The 24,125-nt window shown below is 40.6% G+C and overlaps 1 protein-coding gene across 3 annotated transcripts in view; it reads left to right on the forward strand.

The window, feature by feature from the left end:
- The window catches only part of EEA1 (early endosome antigen 1), a 278,411-nt gene that overhangs the window by 143,564 nt on the left and 110,722 nt on the right, over window positions 1-24,125 (forward strand). For all 3 annotated transcript variants that reach the window (XM_073554267.1, XM_073554268.1, XM_073554269.1), the window contains 3 exons: window positions 412-567; window positions 17,097-17,213; window positions 23,694-24,032. In XM_073554267.1, coding sequence (XP_073410368.1) covers window positions 412-567; window positions 17,097-17,213; window positions 23,694-24,032 — 612 coding nt within the window. The remainder of the gene's footprint in view (window positions 1-411; window positions 568-17,096; window positions 17,214-23,693; window positions 24,033-24,125) is intronic.

The following is a 24,125-nucleotide window of genomic DNA, read 5'->3' on the forward strand; positions in this document are numbered from 1 at the left end:
AGTCCTTCCGTGGCGCCAATTGCGTCTTCCGTATGCATTTCCCCTCTTCCACTACTTTCGAGGGTCATCAAGAAGATCAAGACGGAAGGGATTCCAGTAATCCTGGTCGCTCTGGACTGGACGTGCCGTGTGTGGTACGTGGAGTCAGTGCAGCTCGTTGTTGACGTTCCCTGGCGACTACCGGATCGTCCAGATTTGCTCTCCCAGGTCCCGATTTGCCACCAGAACTCAGGGGCCCTGTGTTTAATGGCCTGTGGTATTGCATTTTCAATGTTTAGGAGTATGTATTCTAAAATGAATTAATGTATTGCACAACAGAAATGCGTTTCCTTATGTAGAATAATGGTTTGCACATTGTTTTCTAGAGAATTTACTAGCCTTATGTATAGTTATAGTCTTTGTTCCTCACAGTTACAACGACCTGGAATAGAAGATGTGGCTGTTTTGAAAAAAGAGCTCATCCAGGTTCAGACGCTTATGGACAAAACCTCTTTGGAACGTGAAAAAGAATCAGAGAAGCTGAAAGATGAGTGCAAGCAACTGCAAATGCAAAATGCTAACTCTGAGGTAAATAGGGGGTGGTACTGGAAAATTACATCCTAGAGCCAAGCTATACCATCTGTATTACATGGGTATATAATATTTTGGAGATTATCTGTCAGGGCACGGGAACCTGCATACCTTTATCTAGTGTCTTTTTTTACATTTAAGAATGCAGCCGAAGCCATCAATGCTGAATGCAAAAATTAGGATCACAATGCTTCAGGCCGCAATTGGGAATTGTGCTTGTATATTCTTCCTTACCTTTCTTTTCTCCATTTCTCATCTATTTTCTTGTCTCTTCTGAGGCTTCATTTATTTGTGTTCATTATCTTTGTAAGCGACGTTTAATACCAAGCAATATTCCCTTTCATGAAACAATTGTTTACATTTCTTTTAACAATTCAAAACATGGCTGGGCGCATATGTCAGGAAAGTGCTCCAATTAATGACAAATTAACCTCATACATTTGCACAGTGAAGAAAGTGGTAGCAAAGATTTAATATCCCATGATGTATTTGATCAAAAAGATATGGAAAATGTTCTTTTAGTTTTTTTTTTTCATTTTAAGATTATATGTTTTACTGTTTCTTCTAACTTGATCATTTTACACAGTGATATTCGGTCAAACATTTCTTCATTTTCCCCATATAATTTACATATTTGTAACTGTGACAAAAATGAAAAAATGCTGCAATGCGAGTGCGCCATCTGAAAAAACTATAAACGCCCAATATCCATTTTCTACTCTACAGTAATCAATTGCTGGCCTTCATTTGCTGTTCATCACCTTTCATCCATCATCTTTGTCATTTTCTCTCTTTGCTTGCTAATGGAGATAATCCCATTCAAGGTAATGGTTTAAGCCAATTATATTGTATAACTGCTGCATTTCAGGTCCATCAGACCTTGATAAATGATAAATGAGTTTACATGTTGATAATTTATAGTTCTTTTTTCTTTTTTTTTTTTTAATCAAACTCTGGACACAGACACACGTAACAACCATATTGCATTTAAAAACTGTTGCAACATGCAGTATAACTATAAATCAATGCAGACTAAACATAAGATAAAAAAGCAAAATGAGTAAATACCCTCAGTAATTAAATAGCAAGAGTCCATAAAAATAAGTGTTTTTAGATAACATAATTTTGATCCAAAAAATGTAAAAGCCGTCCCACCACGTCAAGGTGACCCTATTCGGACGGACCTAACCACTGGTATTAACACTTTACCACATGTCAAATGACGTAAAGGTGAATAAGTGCTGAGCGGGACTGAGACCCAGACTAATGGACACCCAACCATGGGGAGTTATATTAATGTAATGTCCAGCTCAAAGAAGAGGCCATGCCCTTATTTGCACACAGTGCAAAAACTTTAAACAATAACCTAAGGAAATGAACTAGAATATAAGGTGGTGTGCATGCAGCATGTAGATGCATGTTCACACTGGCCGTTGAACAGGCGAGACCTAAGATAAAAACAAAATAACATTACTTTTATATAGCTCCTCATGGCTGGGTGTCCATTAGTCAGGGTCTCAGTCATGCTTGGCCTTCATTCAAGTTCAATACACTGGTAATTGTCCTTTTTCACTACAAATAAGCTTTGGAGGTATATTCTCAGGGAGATCTGTGTCTGGCCCAAATATCTTATCAGCTCATTTACGTAGGCCTTGTTACATTGGTCCCAGCTCTCTGCAATTCATTCACTAGGTCCCCCCGCGTGGTTCTGGGATTTTTGCTCACCGTTCTTGTGATCATTCTGACCCCACGGGTGGGATTTTGCGTGGAGCACCAGATCGAGGGAGATTATCAGTGGTCTTGTATGTCTTCCATTTTCTAATTATTGCTCCCACAGTTGATTTCTTCACTCCAAGCTGGTTGGCTATTGCAGATTCAGTCTTCCCAGCCTGGTGCAGGGCTACAATTTTGTTTCTGGTGTCCTTTGACAGCTCTTTGGTCTTCACCATAGTGGAGTTTGGAGTCAGACTGTTTGAGGGTGTGCACAGGTGTCTTTTTATACTGATAACAAGTTTAAACAGGTGCCATTACTACAGGTAATGAGTGGAGGAAAGAGGAGACTCTTAAAGAAGAAGTTACAGGTCTGTGAGAGCCAGAAATCTTGATTGCTTGTTTCTGACCAAATACTTATTTTCCACCATAATATGCAAATAAAATGAAAACAAAACAGACAATGTGATTTTCTGGATTTTTTTTTCTCAGTTTGTCTCCCATAGTTGAGGTCTACCTATGATGTAAATTACAGACGCCTCTCATCTTTTTAAGTGGTGGAACTTGCACTATTGCTGACTGACTAAATACTTTTTTTCCCCACTGTATATCACTGTATCTGCCAGCTCTCATACAAACATTGTGTAACAGCCTCCTTGCTGCAGAGACTGAGCTGCTGAATTTATTACGATAGGGTCTGCTTCTCAGTGATTCTCCTGTTATTTTGACTAGTCTGCTCCTTTATCAAATCATGTCAGGGATGACAGCGAGGGGGAGGAGGTCCCAGGCAGTAAATATTATTGTCATGTTTCTTATAGAGATGAAACATGTCATGAATAGAATCATCCATCAGACCAATATTAGGTTGGAGGAGTTAGAATGTTCATACAGTGATGTGAGTGAATGCCTTATGTTCGTCCCCTCTACAAAGAGAAAACAGGAGGGCACCGCCTGAGAGACTGGATGATGAATGGGATCACCTGCAGCATGTTATTGCATGACATGAACAAAAACCTAGAGAGGCATATGCTGAAAAATAGGGATCACCAGAAATAACAGTAAAAAGCAATACTTCATTTAATAATCAACCATGCGACCAAAACACAATATTATAAAAATTTAAAAACCAAAACATGGTAAACTCACATGTCATGCCCACGATACAGCAGTGACACTCCTCCAAAATAACTGTTCCAAGGTATGCGTGGCCCAAATATGAATCCATGCAGACTGATCAATATTAAACACTTGAATAGGTTAGCATACACTACCATTCAAAAGTTTAGAGTCACTTAGAAATTTCCTTATTTTTGAAAGAAAAGCACAGTTTTTTTCAATTATGCTAACATTAAATGATTCAGAAATACACTGTATACATTGTTAATGTGGTAAATGAAAATTCTAGCTACAAACGTCTGGTTTGTAATGCAATATTATCATAGGTGTATAGAGGCCCATTTCCAACAACCATCACTCCAGTGTTCTTATGGTACTTTGTGTTTGCTAACTGTATAAGAAGGCTAATGGATGGTTAGAATACTCTTAAAAACCCTTGTGCAAGTATGTTAGCACAGCTGAAAACAGTTTGGCTGATTAGAGAACCTATAAACCTGACCTTCCTTTGAGCTCGTTGAGAATCTGGAGCATTACATTTGTTGGTTCCCTTAAACTCTCAAAATGGCCAGAAAAAAAGAACTTTCATGCGAAATTTGACAGTCTATTCTTGTTCTTAGGCTAGATTCACACTAGCGTATGGAGGAGCTGCGGAAGGATGCGGACTTCCTCCGTGAAGCTCCGCCCATGGCCACACCTCCAGTTAGCTCCGCCTCCGTCGGCATGCAGCCTGTATCCTATCTTTAGCATTAGATGCACAGGCAATGCCGATGTATACAGATGCCTCCGCATGCATCGTTGTGACGGTGAAGCGACCGCCCAAAATGCAACATGTTGCGTTCGGCGCAGGTCGCCGCACCGTCAAAACGATGCATGCGGAGACATCCGCATACATTTGCACTGCCTGCGTATCTAATGCTAAAAATGGGGTACGCAGGATGCAGGCCAACGGAGGCGGAACAGACCGGAGAAGGTGTGGCCGTGGAGTCCGCATCCGTCCGCAGCTCCTCCATACGCTAGTGTGAAACTAGCCTTAGAAATGAAGGCTATTCCATGCTAGAAATTGCCAAGAAACTGAAGATTTCCTACAACTGTGTGTACTACTCTCTTCAGTCCACAAACAGGCTCTAACCAGAGTAGAATGAGAAGTGGGAGGCCCCGCTGCACAACTGAGCAACAAGACAAGTACATTAGAGTCTGTAGTTTGAGAAAATCGACGCCTCACAGGTCCTCAACTGGCAGCTTCATTAAATAGTACACGCAAAATGCCAGTGTCAACGTCTACAGTGAAGAGGCGACTCCGGGATGCTGGCCTTCGGGGCAGAGTGGCAAAGAAAAAGCCATATCTGAGACTGACTAATAAAAGGAAAAGATTAATATGGGCAAAAGAACACAGACATTGGACAGAGGAAGATTGGACAAAAGTGTTATGGACAGACGAATCCAAGTTTGATGTGGTTTGATCACACAGAAGAACATTTGTGAGATGCAGAACAACTGAAAAGATGCTGGAAGAGTGCCTAACGCCCTCTGTCAAGCATGGTGGAGGTAATGTGATAGTCTGGGGGTTCTTTGGTGCTGGTAAAGTGGGAGATTTGTATCAGGTAAGAGGGATTTTGAATAAGGATGGCTATCACTCCATTGTGCAACGCCGTGCCATACATTGTGGACAGGGCTTGATTGGAGCCAATTTCATCCTACAACAGGACAATGACCCAAAGCACACCTCCAAATTATGTAAGAACTAATTAGGGAAGAAGCAGACAGCTGGTATTCTATCTATAATGGAGTGGCCAGTGCGGTCACCAGATCTCAACCCCATTGAGCTGTTGTGGGAGCAGCTTGACCGTATGGTACGCAAAAAGTGCCCATCAAGCCAAACCAACTTGTGGGAGGGGCTTCTGGAAGCATAGGGTGAATTTTCTCCAGATTACCTCAGCAAATTAACTGCTAGAATGCCAAAGGTCTGCAATGCCGTAATTGCTGCAAAGGGAGCATTCTTTGACGAAAGTAAAGTTTGAAGGAGAAAATTATTATTGCAAATAAAAATCTTTTTTTTTTTTTTCGAACCTTGTTAATGTATGGACTAGATTTTTAAATTCATTTGGTAATTCATTTGATTATTAAAAGTATGAGTTTTCATGGAAAACACAAAATTGTCTGCTTGACCCCAAACTTTTGAATGGTAGTGTACCAAACTGAAAAAATAAGTATAGATTAATAAACCCAATATGCCCAGCATATAATGGGTCTATGTTCACAGCACCATGTGAAAAAAGGGGAAATAAATAGCGCCTATAATATGACAGCTACATAAACATAAGCAAAAATGTAGACCCTAAAGCACATAATGTGGTGGAGAGAAAAAGGATCAAGCAATGTAAATGTAGAAAGAGCATAGATGCATATCACAAATATGGCAAAGAAGAATTTAGTTTCAGTGGTGCACATTGGATAATGCCAGAAAGGTTGTGCATCCAGGAAAAGCAGACTGTCAAACCTGCAAGTGTGAAGATGAAGACACTGCAGGTGGGGCCATGCTGGCGGACAGGAAAGGAGGAGGAAACCGACCCCACGCGTATTGCCACCGACGTACAGTATATGAGGTGATGTCTGCCTCTGTTTGCATGTGAGAGGTACAGTGGGGCAAAAAAGTATTTAGTCAGTCAGCAATAGTGCAAGTTCCACCACTTAAAAAGATGAGAGGCGTCTGTAATTTACATCATAGGTAGACCTCAACTATGGGAGACAAACTGAGAAAAAAAAATCCAGAAAATCACATTGTCTGTTTTTTTTTTCATTTTATTTGCATATTATGGTGGAAAATAAGTATTTGGTCAGAAACAAGCAATCAAGATTTCTGGCTCTCACAGACCTGTAACTTCTTCTTTAAGAGTCTCCTCTTTCCTCCACTCATTACCTGTAGTAATGGCACCTGTTTAAACTTGTTATCAGTATAAAAAGACACCTGTGCACACCCTCAAACAGTCTGACTCCAAACTCCACTATGGTGAAGACCAAAGAGCTGTCAAAGGACACCAGAAACAAAATTGTAGCCCTGCACCAGGCTGGGAAGACTGAATCTGCAATAGCCAACCAGCTTGGAGTGAAGAAATCAACTGTGGGAGCAATAATTAGAAAATGGAAGACATACAAGACCACTGATAATCTCCCTCGATCTGGTGCTCCACGCAAAATCCCACCCCGTGGGGTCAGAATGATCACAAGAACGGTGAGCAAAAATCCCAGAACCACGCGGGGGGACCTAGTGAATGAACTGCAGAGAGCTGGGACCAATGTAACAAGGCCTACCATAAGTAACACACTACGCCACCATGGACTCAGATCCTGCAGTGCCAGACGTGTCCCACTGCTTAAGCCTGTACATGTCCGGGCCCGTCTGAAGTTTGCTAGAGAGCATTTGGATGATCCAGAGGAGTTTTGGGAGAATGTCCTATGGTCTGATGAAACCAAACTGGAACTATTTGGTAGAAACACAACTTGTCGTGTTTGGAGGAAAAAGAATACTGAGTTGCATCCATCAAACACCATACCTACTGTAAAGCATGGTGGTGGAAACATCATGCTTTGGAGCTGTTTCTCTGCAAAGGGGCCAGGACGACTGATCCGGGTACATGAAAGATTGAATGGGGCCATGTATCGTGAGATTTTGAGTGCAAACCTCCTTCCATCAGCAAGGGCATTGAAGATGAAACGTGGCTGGGTCTTTCAACATGACAATGATCCAAAGCACACCGCCAGGGCAACGAAGGAGTGGCTTCGTAAGAAGCATTTCAAGGTCCTGGAGTGGCCTAGCCAGTCTCCAGATCTCAACCCTATAGAAAACCTTTGGAGGGAGTTGAAAGTCCGTGTTGCCAAGCGAAAAGCCAAAAACATCACTGCTCTAGAGGAGATCTGCATGGAGGAATGGGCCAACATACCAACAACAGTGTGTGGCAACCTTGTGAAGACTTACAGAAAACGTTTGACCTCTGTCATTGCCAACAAAGGATATATCACAAAGTATTGAGATTAAATTTTGTTTCTGACCAAATACTTATTTTCCACCATAATATGCAAATAAAATGAAAAAAAAACCAGACAATGTGATTTTCTGGATTTTTTTTTCTCAGTTTGTCTCCCATAGTTGAGGTCTACCTATGATGTAAATTACAGACGCCTCTCATCTTTTTAAGTGGTGGAACTTGCACTATTGCTGACTGACTAAATACTTTTTTTCCCCACTGTATATACCGTATTTTTTGGACTATAAGACGCACCGGACCATAAGACACACCCCAAATTTTCAGAAGAAAAATAGGGAAAAAAATTAATGCGTCAAATGAGGGTCCGTCTTATAGTCCAAATTATTCAGCTTACCTGGGGGGTAGGGTGTGATATGGAGCGCTGGCGGAGTGGGGTCACAGGAGGTGGTCTGGCTCATCCCTGGCTGGTGCAGCAGGTTCAGTGGTGTGGAGGCTCTGCCATTTTGTGAAAGCCCCTACACATCCATCCTAGGCTGATGGGCGGCGATTTGGCAGATGATCGGTGGTGTGGGGGTTGGTGGAAATCCCGGAGCCCCCTCACATCCATCCTGGGCTGGTGCGGCACTTTTGCAGGTGATCGGCGGTGCAGGGGCTCCGGCCTTTCACAAAAAGCCGGCGGAGCCACTTCCATTGTTGTAATGCTGAATTGAGCTTCATGAAAATGGCTGCGCATAGTGATGCTGAATTGAGCTTCAGGAAAATGGCCGCTGGAGGCGGCGCATGCGCAGAGTGAGATCTCAGGAGACGAGATCTCATCTGCCGGGATGATATCTCGTCTCCCAAGATCTTGTCTCCCGAGGTCTCACTATGCGCTGCCATTTTCATGAAGCTCAATTCAGCATTACAACAATGGAAGTGCAGGGGCTTCGGCCTTTCACAAAAGGCTGGCGGAGCCCCTGCACCGCTGATCACCTGCAAAAGTGCCGCACCAGCCCCGGGATGGATGTGCGGGGGCTCCGGGATTTCCACCAATGCCGGCGGAGCCCCCCGCACCACCGATCATCTGCCAAATCGCCGCCCATCAGCCTCGGATGTTTCTCCTGGTATGTGCATTTGGACCATAAGACGCACCCCCATTTTTCCTCAAAATTTTTGGGGAAAAAAGTGCATCTTATGGTCCAAAAAATACAGTATGGAATCGAGTAACATTCAAATGTGTAGATAACTTGATAATATTTACCAGCCATTGGGAGTAGCGTGTGTGAACAATGAGGATGGCGGCCGCCATCTTTCTCAGTGTGCTCACCTGTTTGTTGTAAATAAAGTTCATTCTAAAGGCATTATGCGCATGCACGGGATATCTCAGCAGATTGTGGCATAACACTCATGCGCAAATGAAACAGACAGTCGCGGCAAGTGTTGGCAAAGAGCACATGCGCACATTCAGTCAGTCAGTGTGAGTCACGGCATGGCAGTGCGCATGCGAATAATACAATGGTCACAAAGCATTAGCTGTGCTGTGCGCAGTAGGAGCATGAATGTGGAAAAGTACAAAAAAGGTATGTGCCAATTGTTCCTTGGAGATTCTGTCAAAAGCGGCTAGATCAAATCCAAAAACATTATACACTTGTACAACATTTTTCAATCAGTTTTGAACAAAATGATATGCTATTCAATGAGCACGTTGCCAAAAATATATTATGACTCTAAATTTGCCCAAAAATGGTGAAGGAAAGTGACACAAAAAATATCAAAAAATAATAAAAACAAAAATAAAGATGAAAAAAACAAACATAGGGGAAAATAATAGATTAATCCCTTAATAACCGCCAATACGTCTTTTAACTGACGTGAGATATAAGAGAATAGCATCCCCATACAGGTGACAATCCAGCAGCTGTCGACTGCACACTATTGCTGACAAATTGCTGCATCAGCCACGATCAGTGTTTGCACTGTCCAAATCTGTTTAACCCCTTAGATGCTGCTGTTAATAGTGACAACATCATATAAATGGTAAACAGAGTGTTGGGGCTTCCTCTTTATCCCTATCGGCACCCTGAGATCATGATTGTGTGGTCCTGATGCACGACCAATTAGCGGCCTTAGAGTCTGACGGCTGTTGTAACCTGTTCAGAAGTTAGCGGCATTTAGGTGTTAAAAATACACTTTTTCATTTCTGTCATGCCACTTTGCATTAATTCCTGAAAATCACCTGAAGGGTTAATAAACTACCTGACAGAAGTTTTCAATATGTCAGGGGGTGCTATTTTTAAAAATGGTATAACTTTTGAGGGTTTTCCAATATATAGGACCCCCAAAGTCACTTCAAACGTGGATAGGTCCCTAAAAAATTTTTTTGTAAATTTCCTTGATAAAATGAAAAATTACTGCTACATTTTTAAACCTAAAAGGCTAACAAAATAAAAGAACATTTTACAATTGGTGCTGATGTAAAGCAGGCATGTGGAAAATGTTATTTATGAATGTTTTTGTGTGGTATGACAATCTGGATTAAAGAATGAATCCAAAGGGAGTTTGTAGCTATATTCCGCGCTGCCGCTTTAGACAAATTCCAGGAGAATGCTGTATGATTGCAGTGGTTTTATTCTACGCGTTTCAGGGGTCTCATGCCCCCTTCATCAGGAAATACCACAAATACATACAGGTATCACAGACATAAATAGGTTTGTAAGGATGCTGGATTTCAAAAAAATGAGCGCCAACAAGTCAGATGATGCAGTGTCAAAGTTCAATGACACCACATGGTTAACAGTTAACCTAAGATATATTACAAAAGAATACGTATTTTAAAAGATTTTTTGATTAAATTTTCGTTTACAAAACAGATAATAAAGTCAAATTTACGATTTAAACAAAAAAAACAAAAAAAAAAAAAAAGGGGAAGGGGGGAGTTTATTCCTGTTTAGAGGTGGATACCTTACAAGTGGACTATCGTATGGAAACAGCAAACCGCTTTTTTTTCATTGAAAGCATTGCAATCTTAATACAAAAAGGGGAAAAAAGTAAAAACATAATTTTAATTCATTACCAATAAAAAATATATAATTTTAGTTAAATTCTAAAAAATTAAATATAAATTATTTTTTAGTATAGAGGAAATGGGTTAAAAAATAATAAAGGATGCTAAAAGCAGCAACACACGAGAAGCTGCACAGCAGCCAGCGCTGCTCAGAATGAGAACGCAAACAGCATGGATTCATTACTTCACTAATACAAAGATCATGGGCAAATTTTAGATATAACATGAAGCACATAAAAAAGGGGGTTAATATCAGATGCAGCAACACACAGGACGCTGTGCAGGAGCCAACTACTGCTCAAAGAAAAAACGCAGGATAAAGCGGCAGAGTGAATGGGTGGCTTCATTAATAGATAAGATCGCAGGCAGCTTTAGTGTTCACCCCCTGACACAAGTCTTTTTACTGTGAAGGAGTGGCAGTAACATTCTTGCACTGTTCACTAATCTCTATGACTAGGCAATATATGCATGGGAGCTGAGTTAAAGGAGAAATAAGATACTATTATCAGCCGGGGTCATTCTTTCATGTCAGACTAGTAGAATTAGTAGCGCTTACCCGGGCTTAATTAAAGAAGGAAAAAAAAAAAAAAAAAAAACTCTTCAAAAAATTCTTCAAAATGCAACTAACAGAGATAATGTTTAAGACAGAGGTATGAAAGTGATTGCTCCCAAGGGCAAAAGGAGCTAAACCTGATAGGAGGCTATACAGGATTTTCATATATATAACACTCTTTTAGAGCTAAAGCACAAGCAATATTTAAGCAAATACATAAATATTTTTTTTTTTTTTTTTTTTTTTTTTTTTTTCCCTTTCCCTTTTCCTTTCTTTTTCATTAGACCAAGGAGGCACAGTATTGTAAAATTAATTATAAATATAAAATTGCAATTAGGTATTGCATTAAGTGCAAACAAATCTATAAAAAAATATATTAAAAACCACAAGGTCTCCCCCTTTTTTTGCAATAATCTGGATTAAAGGGATAAGCATTCAACGTTTGAAAATTGCTAATTTGTTAACATTTTTCTCAAATTTCTGATATTTTTTATAAATAAAAACATAACATATTGACTTAAATTTACCGTTATCATAAAGTACAATGTGTCACGAAAAAACAATCTCAAAATCACTGGGATTTGTTGAAGCGTCCAGCGTTATTGCCATATAAAGTGACACTGGTCAGATTTCAGAAATTTGGCTCCGTCACTAAGGGATTAATCAATGAAAATTGAGAGATGACATAAGTGCTTTCGTGATACAAATAATAAAATATGAAAAATAAAATGTATTTAACCCCTTAACGACCGCCGATACGCCTTTTAACAACGTCAGTTAAGGGTACTTAAACCACAGCGCCGCTTTTTAACGGCTCTGAGGAGTAAGGGCATAGCCCTAAAGAGTCGGAAATTCTCCGGGGTCTCAGCCGAGACCCCAGAGCACATGATTCGGGTCAGTTTTTACCGACCCTGGTGTTGCGATCACACATCAGATGAGAGAGAAAAAGGGTCCCCGATTCCCCCCTCCCCCAGTACCTCCATTGTGCCTGCAACCCCCTGTGAAGGCCGTCGGCGTCTTCGGGGAGAAAATGGCTGGCGCATGCGCAGTGAGCCTGTCAAGATCTGCCGGCACCCGGCAACAATAGGAAATTTTTCCTATTGGTTGATTTTGATCACTGTGATAGACCCTATCACAGTGATCAGAATTAAAAAAAAAAATAGTAAATCAAACCCTCCTTTGATATCGCCTTAGGTGAAAATAATAAAATAAAAGTTTTTCCATTTTCCCATTAGGGTTAGAGTTAGGCTAAAGTGAGTTGGGCTTAAAGTGGGTTGCGGTTAGGGTAAGGTAGGGTGTGTGCACACGTTGCGGTTTTCCTCAGTTGATTTGGTCCTGCGTATCCTCAGCAGTTTCCATGCGGTTTACAGTACCATGTAAGCCTATGGAAAACCAAAACCGCTGTGCACATGCAGTGGAAAATTCCGCTCAGATTTGCTGCGGTTTATTTTCCGCAGCATGTCACTTCTTTTTTGCGGAACCGCTGCTGCAGTTTTCGTTCCGGGACCTCTCTCCCTTTCTCCCTCTCTCCCTTTCTCCTTCTCTCCCTCCCTCCAAAAACCGCACAAGATTCTGCATCTATTCCGCTGGGCAAAGGATAGGAAACCGCAGGAAGACTGCATGCGTTTTACCCTGCGGTTTCTGCGAAGCGATGCGGATTTTTATGCAGAAAAAATCTGCAACGTGTGCGCACACACCCTTAGAGTAAGAGTTCGGGGGGTTCCACTGTTTCGGCACATCAGAGGCTTTCCAAACGAGATGGCGCCACTGTCGATTCCAGCCAGTTTTGCGCTCAAAAAGTAAAACGGTGCTCCCTCCCTTTTCAGCCCTGCCATGCACCCAAACAGTGGCTTTTCCCCACATATGGGGCATATCTGCGTACCCAGGAGAAATTGTACAACAAATTTTGTGGTCCATTTTCTCTTGATACCCTAATGAAAATAAAAAAAAAATTGGTTCCAAAGTTAATTTTTTATGAAAAAAGAAAAATTTCATTTTTTCCTTCCACATTACTTTAGTTCTTGTGAAGCACCTGAAGGGTTAATATACTTTTTGAATGTGGTTTTGTTCACCTTAAGGGGTGCCGTTTCTAGAATGGTGTCACTTTTGGGTATTTTCTGTTATATTAACCCCCCGAACTCACTTCAAATGTGAGGTGGTCCTTAAAAAATGGTTTGGTAAATTCTATTGGAAAAGTAAGAAATCGTTGGTCAACTTTTAATCCTTATAACGTCCTAACGAAAAAAAAATTGTTTCCAAAATTGTGCTGATGTAAAGTAAACATGTGGGAAATGTTATGAACTGTTTTGTGTGACACCACTCTCTGATTTAAGGGTACAAAAATTAAGTTTGAAAATTGCAGAATTTTAAATTTTTTTGCCAAATTTCCATTTTTTTCATAAATAAATGCAAGTTATATCAAAGAAATTTTATAACTAATATGGAGTATAATATGTCACGAAAAAACATTCTCCGAATCAGTGGGATACGTTGAAGCGTTCAGAGCTATAACCTCACATAAAGTGACAGTGGTCAAAATTGTAAAAATTGGCTTGGTCATTAGTTACCAAATTGGCTCTGTCACTAAGGGGTTAAACATGATGATGGAAAGCAAAATTGGAGGGAGAGGGAGCATGCAGGGTGTGACTTCTGAAAGGGAAGGGGAAAACTCAAAATAATTGTGAATGAATGGAAGTGTGAGTGAGCAAAAAGTGTTGGAGGGAAATGGTAAGGGAGAAGGGAAAAACGGGAGTGTGGAGAGGAGGAAATGGAAAAGAAATGTGACATAGTGACGGAAATTGCAATTAATAAAGTGGAAGAAATAAAAAGGTTAAAACGTGACACAATCTGTCAATAGACAAATATAATTTTATTATTGTTCGCAAATGAGTGAACATGTTGCTCACCAAATATAAATAAGTATAGTATAAGAAATTCTGGCACTCAAAAGAAGTATATGCAGAAAAAATTTATTTGCATAACAGATTCTCCCAAAATCGTGTGACATTTCGGTCTATAACTCAGACCTTCATCAGACTAGAGGTATGGAGATGTGTGAGCATGGAAAGGTATAAAAGACCCATAAAATTGAACCTAACAGCTTGTAGTGTTAAACAGAATCCAAACCACTGACTGGACAAAGTCCAGATGATTTATGTATTTGGGTAACGAAGAAGTCCAACTGAAAATGAATATACTTTATGCTTGATGAACAATCCACATAAAAATCTTGATAGAAGAAAAAGGTGGAAATTGTGGAAAAAAGGAACAAATAGAGAATCGCTAACAATAATAGTCCTGCAAGGGACAATTAGCCTTAGAAACCTGAGACGAGGAGCTCTTCATTTAGACCAGTGAGAGCCATGCTGCTTAAGCTATATATCCATCTTGATTCGCGACTGAGTAATTCTTTTGTCACATTGCCACCCCTGATGTTCACCTGTACCTGGTCAATGACCATTACTCGTACCCCATGGTGGAGGCCATTGTGTTGGCTTAAGAAGTGCGTCGCAACTGATGTAATAGGTTTACCTTTCGCCTTGTCGCGTTTAGCTTTTGCAATGTTCAAAATGTGGTGTTGCACTCTTCGTCTTAATTGTTTTCTCGTTTGACCTACGTAGATCTTGGGACATTGGCAGATGAGAAAGTAGATGATGTTTCTTGAACGACAGTTTGAATATAATTTGGTCCTGACTTGTCCAGGAGGAACTGGCAAAGTAATGTTGTCATCTGCGATTAAAAAGGGCAAATATTACATCTCCTGCAAGGAAATAATCTGCCCCGTACCTGTTTTGTCGGCCAATTGAAATGGTTTGTTTTCAAGTGATCTTTTTAATTTCTGGCTCATCTGGCCACCATTTTGGGGCTCTCAGATAGGAATGGTCTAAGCTTGTGTTCACTAAGCAAAATGTCCCAATACTTTTGTAATATTCCATGGAAGTCATGCCATTGGTTGTTGTAAACTGTGGTTAGATTAATGGTGTGTAATTTATTCTGAAGCTTATGCTGCAGTAGAGAAGTTCTGTTACTACTTTGTGAGTGTTGGAACACTTTGGATATAACTTTGCGTGGAGAGCCACGTTCAACGAAGCAGGAAGTGAGATGAAAAACAGGCTGAGCACACTGACAAAGATGGCGGCCCCCATCCTGATCGTTCACACACGCTACTCCCAATGGCTGGTAAATATTATCAAGTTATCTATACATTTGAATGTTACTCGATTTACATATATACCTCTCACATGCAAACAGAGGCAGACATCACCCCTGAAGAAGCAACATATGTCGGTGGCAATACGCGTGGGGTCAGATTCCTCCTCCTTTCCTGTTCGCCAGCATGGCCCCACCTGCAGTGTCTTCATCTTCACACTTGCAGGTTTGACAGTCTGCTTTTCCTGGATGTGCAAAACTTTTTACCAGGGTCTTATTGTCTTGCGCATCTAAATTCTTCTGTGCCATATTTGTGATATGCATCTATGCATTTTCTACGTCTATATTGCTTGATTCATTTTCTCTCCACCACATTATGTGGTTTAGGGTCTACGTTTTTGCTCCTGTTTATGTCTCTGTCATAGGCGCCATTTATTTCCCCTTTTTTCACATGGTGCTGTGAACATAGACCCATTACGTATTGGGTTTTATTAATCTATACTTATTTTTTCAGTTTGGTATGCTAACCTATTCAAGTGTTTAATATTGTTCAGTCTGCATAGATTCATATTTGGGGCCACGCATACATAGGAACAGTTCTTTTGGAGGAGTGTCACTGCCGTATCATGGGCATGACATGTGAGTTTACCATGTTTTTGTTTTTAAATGTTTTTATTATCTTTTGTTTGCAATAAAGTATTGCTTTTTAATCTTATTTGTGGAGAATCGAAATCTCTATTTTTCAGAATGCGTCTCTCTTTTTGTTCATGCTCGTCCCCTCGCTGCAACGATGAAAATATTTCTCCCATAAATATCAGCTTGATGCAAACACCAAGTCATGACTTTTACCACTGTCTTTATAAGGTCTGCAATCCGTGCTTTGAACAGAGGAAGCTCATACCTTGGAAGTATAGTTCTCCGCCTTAGCGTAAGCTAATCCCAAATTGAGTGTCTGGTTCCCGGAGTAGATTTCCTGTTGTAATTACCTAGTCACTGCAGGATGCCCCTACTTCAATGTAGGTTTAAGTGTCAGGTCTCTCACTTCCCCAGTTACAATTAATCCCATATGTTCAATGTGAAGTCATATTTCAGTGGTGGTTGAAGTGTAATCTCTTTCTTCTCCATCTTAGTGTTCACATGCCTCCTCAGCATACAGTTAATAGAACACAAACCAGAGCAACAAAGGAGATCTTCTGCTTTTCTAACTTACCGGGGTCACACTTACGAGTGTGATGCGAGAAACTTGCGCGAGTCTCTCTCATCAATACCCGGCACTCAGAACGGAGCGTTCAGCCGCATAGAAATACTCTGGCTTCGAGTTCCGGCAGCAGTGCCGTGTATTGATGCGAGAGACTCGTGCCACACTCGCAAGTGTGACCCCGGCCTTAGTCTCAGTCTGCCGTGATTTTTTTTTTTACTGTGTTAGTGCCCAAGCCATTGTGTGAGACTGTATAGAGATAGGGTTTTCAGTGAAGAGACATCTGACTAGTAAAGATTCATCTTGGTGTGATATAAGTGCTGAGTTAGAGAGAAGAAATCCCCAAATCTGCAAATGACTCACATTTCTGTCTGTATTACTTATGCATTGCATACACATCTGCCCATGACGGGAGATTTCTTTTGTAATAGTTCCACGAGTCAATCATCATTTTCTTGCTGGGATTCCTGGGTATGACATCCTTTGTCTTCATATTCCTTAGTAATTTAAGCAATTCTCGTCAATTCCATATTCGATGCCTAACACGCTGCGAAAACAACGCGTGAGTTACTCACTCTGTTTGAGGTGTATTGAGAAGCAGGACTCTCAGGGTTTCCTTACGTACTAGCAGCGATCAAAGTATTTATCTTATTAGCAATAATGACTGAAATGCATGATCTCAGATTGTTTTATAGGTGACCTGACAAATACATCATTGCTTGGTCTTACTAGCATTATCTGATAAATTTAGTCTCATGGATTCTTTTTCTATAGGCCACCATTAACCAATTAAAAACTGAGCTTCAAAAAGGACCTCAGGAAGTTGCAGTGTATGTTCAAGAACTCCAGCAACTCAAGAGTTCCTTGACTGAGTTGTCACAGAAAAATGAGGTATGTGTCATGCGCTCCAACACTTCTATGGAAGCGCTGTAAAAATCCAAGGCTTTTTTTTATTATGTGATGTGACTCTGACCTCTGTTTTGACATCCTTAATCCTTTTTTATTTTTGCTATTTTGACAAAATGTAGTGTTAGAGTCCCTTTGCATGGGCAGAGTGCCAATATAGCAAATTTGATGACCTGTCTTTCAACCCCATTTGCATGAAGCAATCTTTGGCACTCTGACCTACAATGGTTAACATTCAGTTCCTACAGTTCAGCATTGCAGACAGCATGTTACTGATTACGGTCCATGAGGCAGTATGCTGCCATCAGACAATGAGACTTCATCAATGCAATCATAGCTTGAATCCTAGGACATGAACAAATAATTTGCAAGTCCCTTTCCAGCATTTTTTTTTCACCTTTTGTATGTTCAGTGTGTGCATTAAAATGGTTACTGGTTGCTGTCTTCTGCTGCTTCCAGAGCAGCTCTGTAACTACCCTGTTTGTGTGGACCAAAAGTCACTTTCTCAGTGTACTTCTAGAAGGCGCAGAAAAAGGCTCTTGTAGACTTAGGTTAGGAAAGGAACAGTCTGAGGTGGGCTCTCTCAAGAAAGAGCTGAAGTCACATGATGCAGGAGACAAAATGAGTAGCTAGAAATGGCAGAACACATCTGATTTTATCAATGTAAATGCAGTACTGTGCAAACGTTTTAGGCAGGTGTGGAAAAAATACTGCAAAGTAAAAGTCGATTTTTTTGTACTTACGTTAAAAATGTGTTTTTCTTAGTCCTCTTTGGGGGGCACTGAAACCATGGAGGTTGACACTATTAATATATATAATTGAGAAATGGCTCCTCCCCTGCAGACTATATTTTGCCTGCTAGCATCATGCTGTTCAATTTAAGGAGAAACCCAAAAAAAGAATTACGACTTGAAAGGAAAATAATGCAATTCCACCCTGGGAAAAAAATAAAGTAAATGCACACCCAACTGGGCAACCAAGGGTGGATGCTGTGTCCCCAAGAAACGGTGAGTGGCAAATATCTACTTTTCGCGTTTGTTTTATTGGGGGACACAGACACCATGGGACATCCAAATGCTGTCCCTGGGGTGAGAATGAAAAAACAAATATTATACTGGTACTACAGATGTTTTCCACTGCTTCTCAAGATGCCGCCTGGGCAACTGCTGACTGCAGTATCTTCCTTCCAAGACTTGTGTGACTCTGTATAACCTAGAAAAGATCTGCGCCGATATTCTTCCTTACATCATTGCAGGTCTTATACCTGGAGGACAACAGCCCAGGAAAGTCTTAGTCTATGCAAAGTGTTCCCTGACCCTGAATGGAGGAGCACTGATACCTGCCCTATAAGCATTGGTAATGGCTAATCTCATTCAGCTAGCAATGATCACTTTAGAGGCAGTCGAACCTCTGCCATAACATACCTCGTTCCAGGATGACAACAAGACATCCAAACCCAGCTTTGAGAGCCAAGGAAGAGAAGCACAGCTCTGACTACGTCAGATCATGTGAGAGCCTCTCAGGAAGTTGAGAGGTGAAATACCTAAAGGAAGGAGGAGAGCAATATCCATATTAAAGTGAAAAGCCAGAGAATCCTGCTAAGGCGAAAGGAAGGGAGCTGAATGCCAGACTACTATCCTAGAAAAGGAGATCACTATAAAGGAAAAAAAAAAGCACTAGAATGCTGAAATATAAGGTTCTCTCTGATCAGGGAAAGGGGGAGGACAGAAGGCGACTGGCCCCACTAGAGATCTCCCGAATTCCGGGTAATAACACTGTCACACGTTCACCCTACCTGGACAGACAGTCCTGACCCATGGCCTACAAGTTAAATTCTGCTGTACCAGAAGAGCCAAGGTGGGAACCTGGCTCTTAGGAATCTGTCCTAGCTCAATATAGGCATGCAAAAATAAAAAAAGGATATTGCCACACGAACGATGCCCAAAGGTTTTCACTTATTAAACATGCTAAATTAAATAGCAGTAAAGTGACCCTTAAGAATCTTGTTCCTTAAGCTTAGACAGACAAACTAAATCCGAAAGGCACAGAGCCTTCCAAACTGCGGGTCCAACAATCCTGACAGTAAACTTATTGACAAAAAAAATGTGAAGAAGAGGACTGCTGGTGCCTGGGGGCATCTGCCATGATGAACAGGGGTTCTGGACTCAAACTTCAGAATCCTAAGCAGAAGAAGTCTGCAAAATATTCAGATCAAGCGAAGTAAAAAGAATCCTGCCCTACTGAAAAGAAGACCAAGGTTCATCTGGAATGTGAAAGAGCCTGGGGATCCAGGCAACGTATCAGAAGTTGATTGTCTCAAACAACCTGCATTAACACCAAAATGAGACTAATTTGGCCAGGTCTTCCATAGGAGATGAAAGGATGGACGCACTGCCAGCACTCTCTAACTCAGGCATCAAGGACTGTAGGTGAACAGTACTAGGATAAGGTGGAGACAAAGACAACATAAAGGATAAAATCAAGTATTGAACTACCCTTCTCAATAGAGATGCCTCAATTGTCACCCAATGCAACTAAAAATGTATAATATAGAAACTAAAAACCTACCCCCTACTCAGGAAACATCAATCCTAGTGCATCTGATCAATGGTCTCCTATCAGATGAAGGTGCCTAATTGAGTGTAAGCCACCTGCATCCAATACTGCCAAGCATAAAACAATCTGCTGGATGTTAGTAATCCCTGTCTCTAGAATTAGAGGAAATATTCCTGCTAAAGGCTGGAATAAAGAGGAAACCCTCTTCTTTTTCAGCAGAAAAGCCTGATCAGAGCTACCTAAAGTGCTTAAGGGATGTACTAAGCTGAGAAGTCTCTTCCTGAAATGAAAACACTGGCTTGGAAGTTGGAATAGTGCACAGAAGTCCTGCAACTTCGCCAAATTGAAAGGTCTTCGTCGATAGGTCTGACCTAGGATGAGATCAGAGATCTGTGTTCTCTGAAGCACAAAAAAGAAAAATGGTTAATGCCTAGCCTAAAACAAGTCTGAGAGAAGAAAACCTGACACTACAAAAAAAAAAAAGCTTAAGAGCCTGTAAGGAGACAATTTTCTTTTCCCATGGTTTCTGTGTTCCTCAATGAGATGAACGTGAAAATGTTTTGTTTTGTTTGTTTTTTTAAATAGAAGTGTTATTTTTAGCAACTGACACAATTTCAACTTATGAACCAAATAAAAATGTAAATTAAGCCATTATTTGATTTGGCTTGACCATCCTTCAAAATAGAAGCAGACTAACATTTTTTTCTAGGTACGCTCGCAGTTTTTGAAGGAACTCAACAGGGATGTTGTTCCAAACATATTGGATAACTAACCACAGATCTTCTGTCAATGAAATCTTGCACAGATTCTTCAGTTTCTATTTGTAAAGCTTTTTGTTTTTCTACATATTGAAAATAGTTCTCAATGACACTGGCTCCAAATTTTTCAGGACAACCACCCAAAGTGTTATGAATGAGTCACCGAGGAGGAAAAAACAAAAAGCAAGCTAAGCCCAGAAAACCGGAGAGGTTGGTAACTAGCGGATTGCAGACCCCTGATCCTATCCACACAACTAGCAGTAGCCGTGGAGCGTGCCTACGGTGGTCCTAGACGCCTCGTCACGGCCGGAGAACTAAATAGGCCTAAAGAAAGCAGACCCCAAAGCAATAGACAGCCCCCAACATGTATTGTCGGTGAAACGAGATGAAAACACAAACACAGATAGAAAGATAGGCTGAGCAAACGATGGGCCCTCACTAACTAGAAAGGACAGGAAAGAAACGCTGCTGTCTGCAATCACGCAAAAAACCCTGCCAAAAGATGTCCAACACGTCTGATAGAAAAAAGCCCTGAAGTCGCTAGACTTCAATTCCCTATATCAGCACTCAGGTATATTCTGAAGACAGAGCAAAAGCGATCAACTGATCAGAGATAAAACTGGGATTAAGCCCAGTCCCAGCCAGGGCTGGCTAAACGCAAAAACTAAGTAAACCAGACAAAAACTCATATGAACAATACCAGAGAAAACTTAGCTTTAAGAAGGCAGGAACCAAACTGGAAACCAGAAGCCACAGTCAGGAGAAATCACCAGCAAGAAACTAGGGAGTCGGCTGCCTTAAATCCAATCAGAAACTCCTGATGTCCAATCGCAGTCCTCTTCCTCAGGTGGCCGGTCTCTGCCATTTAGATCAGCTTCATTACCTCCCTTCACCAACAGAGGGAGTCCAGATAGAGAACTCACTACTCCTCTGTCAGCACAGCCAGCTCCATAACCCTCACCAGAAGCCAGAGGCAAACCCGAAAATGAGCTCACAACACCAAAGCATGCAGCCAATCAGATGTTTCCATAATAGTTTTGCATGATGCATAAGTATCTGCCTTTCTTTCTCAGCATTGATGACACCATTAATATTGACCATACTTCCAACTCCATTTGCCGAAATGGAGACCCAGAATTGCAGGAAACCTTCAACATTTGTCACTGTTCCTGCAGATGCTCATTATTTAACCACTCTCAAGATCTTCGGCAAACAGTCTGGTAGCATCTACTGCCATTTTTTTGCACCCCAAATTTAATGCGTATCTGAGTCATTTGGCCTTGGTTCCATGCCAAAGGTATGGTTTTTGGTCACAGTTCCATGATTAGCACTTATCGGCAGACCTTTTTTGAACAGTTGATGGGTGTTGCTGCGTCCCACTGGTTACTGCCATTTCTTAACTGATGGTACTGCTGGACATCTTCTAATGTCAAGAGGAAATGGGCACGATTTAGCTATCATATTCTACACTAAGGAAATACAGGCACAAATATTTATCATGTTATACCATAAGGAATGCATCTGGCTCCAAAATGATTGTGTAGCAGAACAACAACCCAAAACATACAGCAAATGTTTCTAAACTGTGTTCAGCGTAAAAAAGAACAATAAGTCCCAGATGTGATGATATGGCTCTTACAGAGCCTTGATATGAACATTGAGTCTTTCTGGGATTACATGAAAATACAGAAGGATTTGCACAAGTCGCCATCCATAGAAGATCTCTGCATAGTTCTCCAAGATGTTTGGAACAGCTTCCCTACTGAATTCCTTTAGAAACTGTGCAAGTGTACAAAGAAGTATAAATGCATTGGTGCGGTTTTGAAGTTCAAAGATTGATCACACCAAACATTGATTTGCATTTCTTTTTTTATATTCATTTTGCATTTTGTTAATTAATAAAAATAAACAGTTAACAACACTTCTATTTTTGACGGGATTCTTACTTTGCAGCATTTTTCTACGCACTTCTAAAACTTATACACAGTATCGCACATGTAAAGATCCTTGAAAAGATGCTCGAACAGTTAGAGTAACTAAATTTTAATTATTGATTGACTTTGGCAAAGTTCTGAATCTTTGTAATGAGGTCAATTACTTTATTTTGCTTCTTTTTCTCTGAAACACTATGCTGAAGTGCTTTTTACCTGCCTAGTTCATGTTTTATAGATGATGTTTTGAACTACTGCTCTAGGAAGAATCCATACTACACCATTCTATATAAAAAATCTTTTTGTGTTTTTCTCTGATCCCGGCCCCCATACTCAAGCAATGAGATTGTTTTGTAAATAGTGTTTCAATACATTTTCTTAGTAGAGCAACAGTTCAAAGTAGACTCCAAAAGAGCATAAACTATTCTTCTAAAATAGCACGTTCAGCATGATGTTTCAGAGAGAAGGAAGCAAAATAAGGGCGATTACAAAGATTGATAGATAAAAAAATGGGGAAAGATTCTGGTACAACCATCCAGAGATAAAATGGATTCTTTATTCAAACGTGGTTAAAATATTAAAAGGAGATATTTTTCAAGTGTATACACACCCTTGCAGATATTAATGCAGAAAGAAAGGCGCTTTTATTAAGTCCAAAGTAAGTAGTACAGCAAAAACGTTTCGGTCAATCTGACCTTCGTCAGTTACGTACTAGTGTGATAGAGGGTTTCAAATGAACACCATAATGGAGTTATACGGATACATCAGCATCCGTCAGGACTGTGTGCATTATGTAGCTTGTAGGCATATATAAATAATCTTGTAGATTAGAGTGGCTACGCATGAGTACACCTAGGATGCGGTGTCCACCGCTTGTCCACGTTTGAATAAAGAATCCGTTTTATCCCTGGATGGTTGTGCCAGAATCTTTCCCCATTTTTTATTCTACTTTCCTGTGATCACCAGTGGAAACGGCACCCTCAGGAAGAACTCCGGGCCAAATTTCCAGCTACAGATTCTCAACGTGGTAAGCTCCTTCATCCATCTCACTCTCCCTGCATCTTACAAAGGTTGATAACTTTTACAAACACTCATCAATAATTAAAGTGTGGGTAGTCTTTAATCAAGCTCTTGGCTTCAAAACTGATAGAACTGAATGATCTAGATATTATGGCATGATCAACATTAATAATTTGTCCTTGTGTTTTTAAATTTTGTAGACCTTAGTGGAGAAACTTTTAAAGAAGGAGCTTGAATTCACCCAGTTGGAAGAAAAACAAAATGAAGAGATTATGTCCAGAAAGAACCTGCAAATTAATCTCAATCATAGAGATGTAGAGTGCCAACAGCTCCAGGTACGGCTATCTGCTAGTGAAGCTGTGCAACAGACCCTCAAAACGGAAGTAGCCGAGAAAGGAGAAGCCAATCAGAAACTGAAAGAAGAGCTATCGGAAGTAGAGATTAAACACCAGAATCTCAAGGCTGAGTTTAAACAGCTTCAGCAACAGCGAGAAGAGAAGGTGCAACATGGTCTACAACAGCAGAGTGAGATTAACCAGGTGACATATTGTACATATTCTGTCTACCTCTAAAAAAAAACAGGGTTTATTTTACTACTGATATTAAATAATACTTTGGAGCTTAATCCAATC

Source organism: Dendrobates tinctorius, unplaced genomic scaffold (genome assembly GCF_039654945.1).
Source record: "Dendrobates tinctorius isolate UK_male_01 unplaced genomic scaffold, ASM3965494v1 ptg000209l, whole genome shotgun sequence".
Taxonomy (NCBI): domain Eukaryota; kingdom Metazoa; phylum Chordata; class Amphibia; order Anura; family Dendrobatidae; genus Dendrobates; species Dendrobates tinctorius.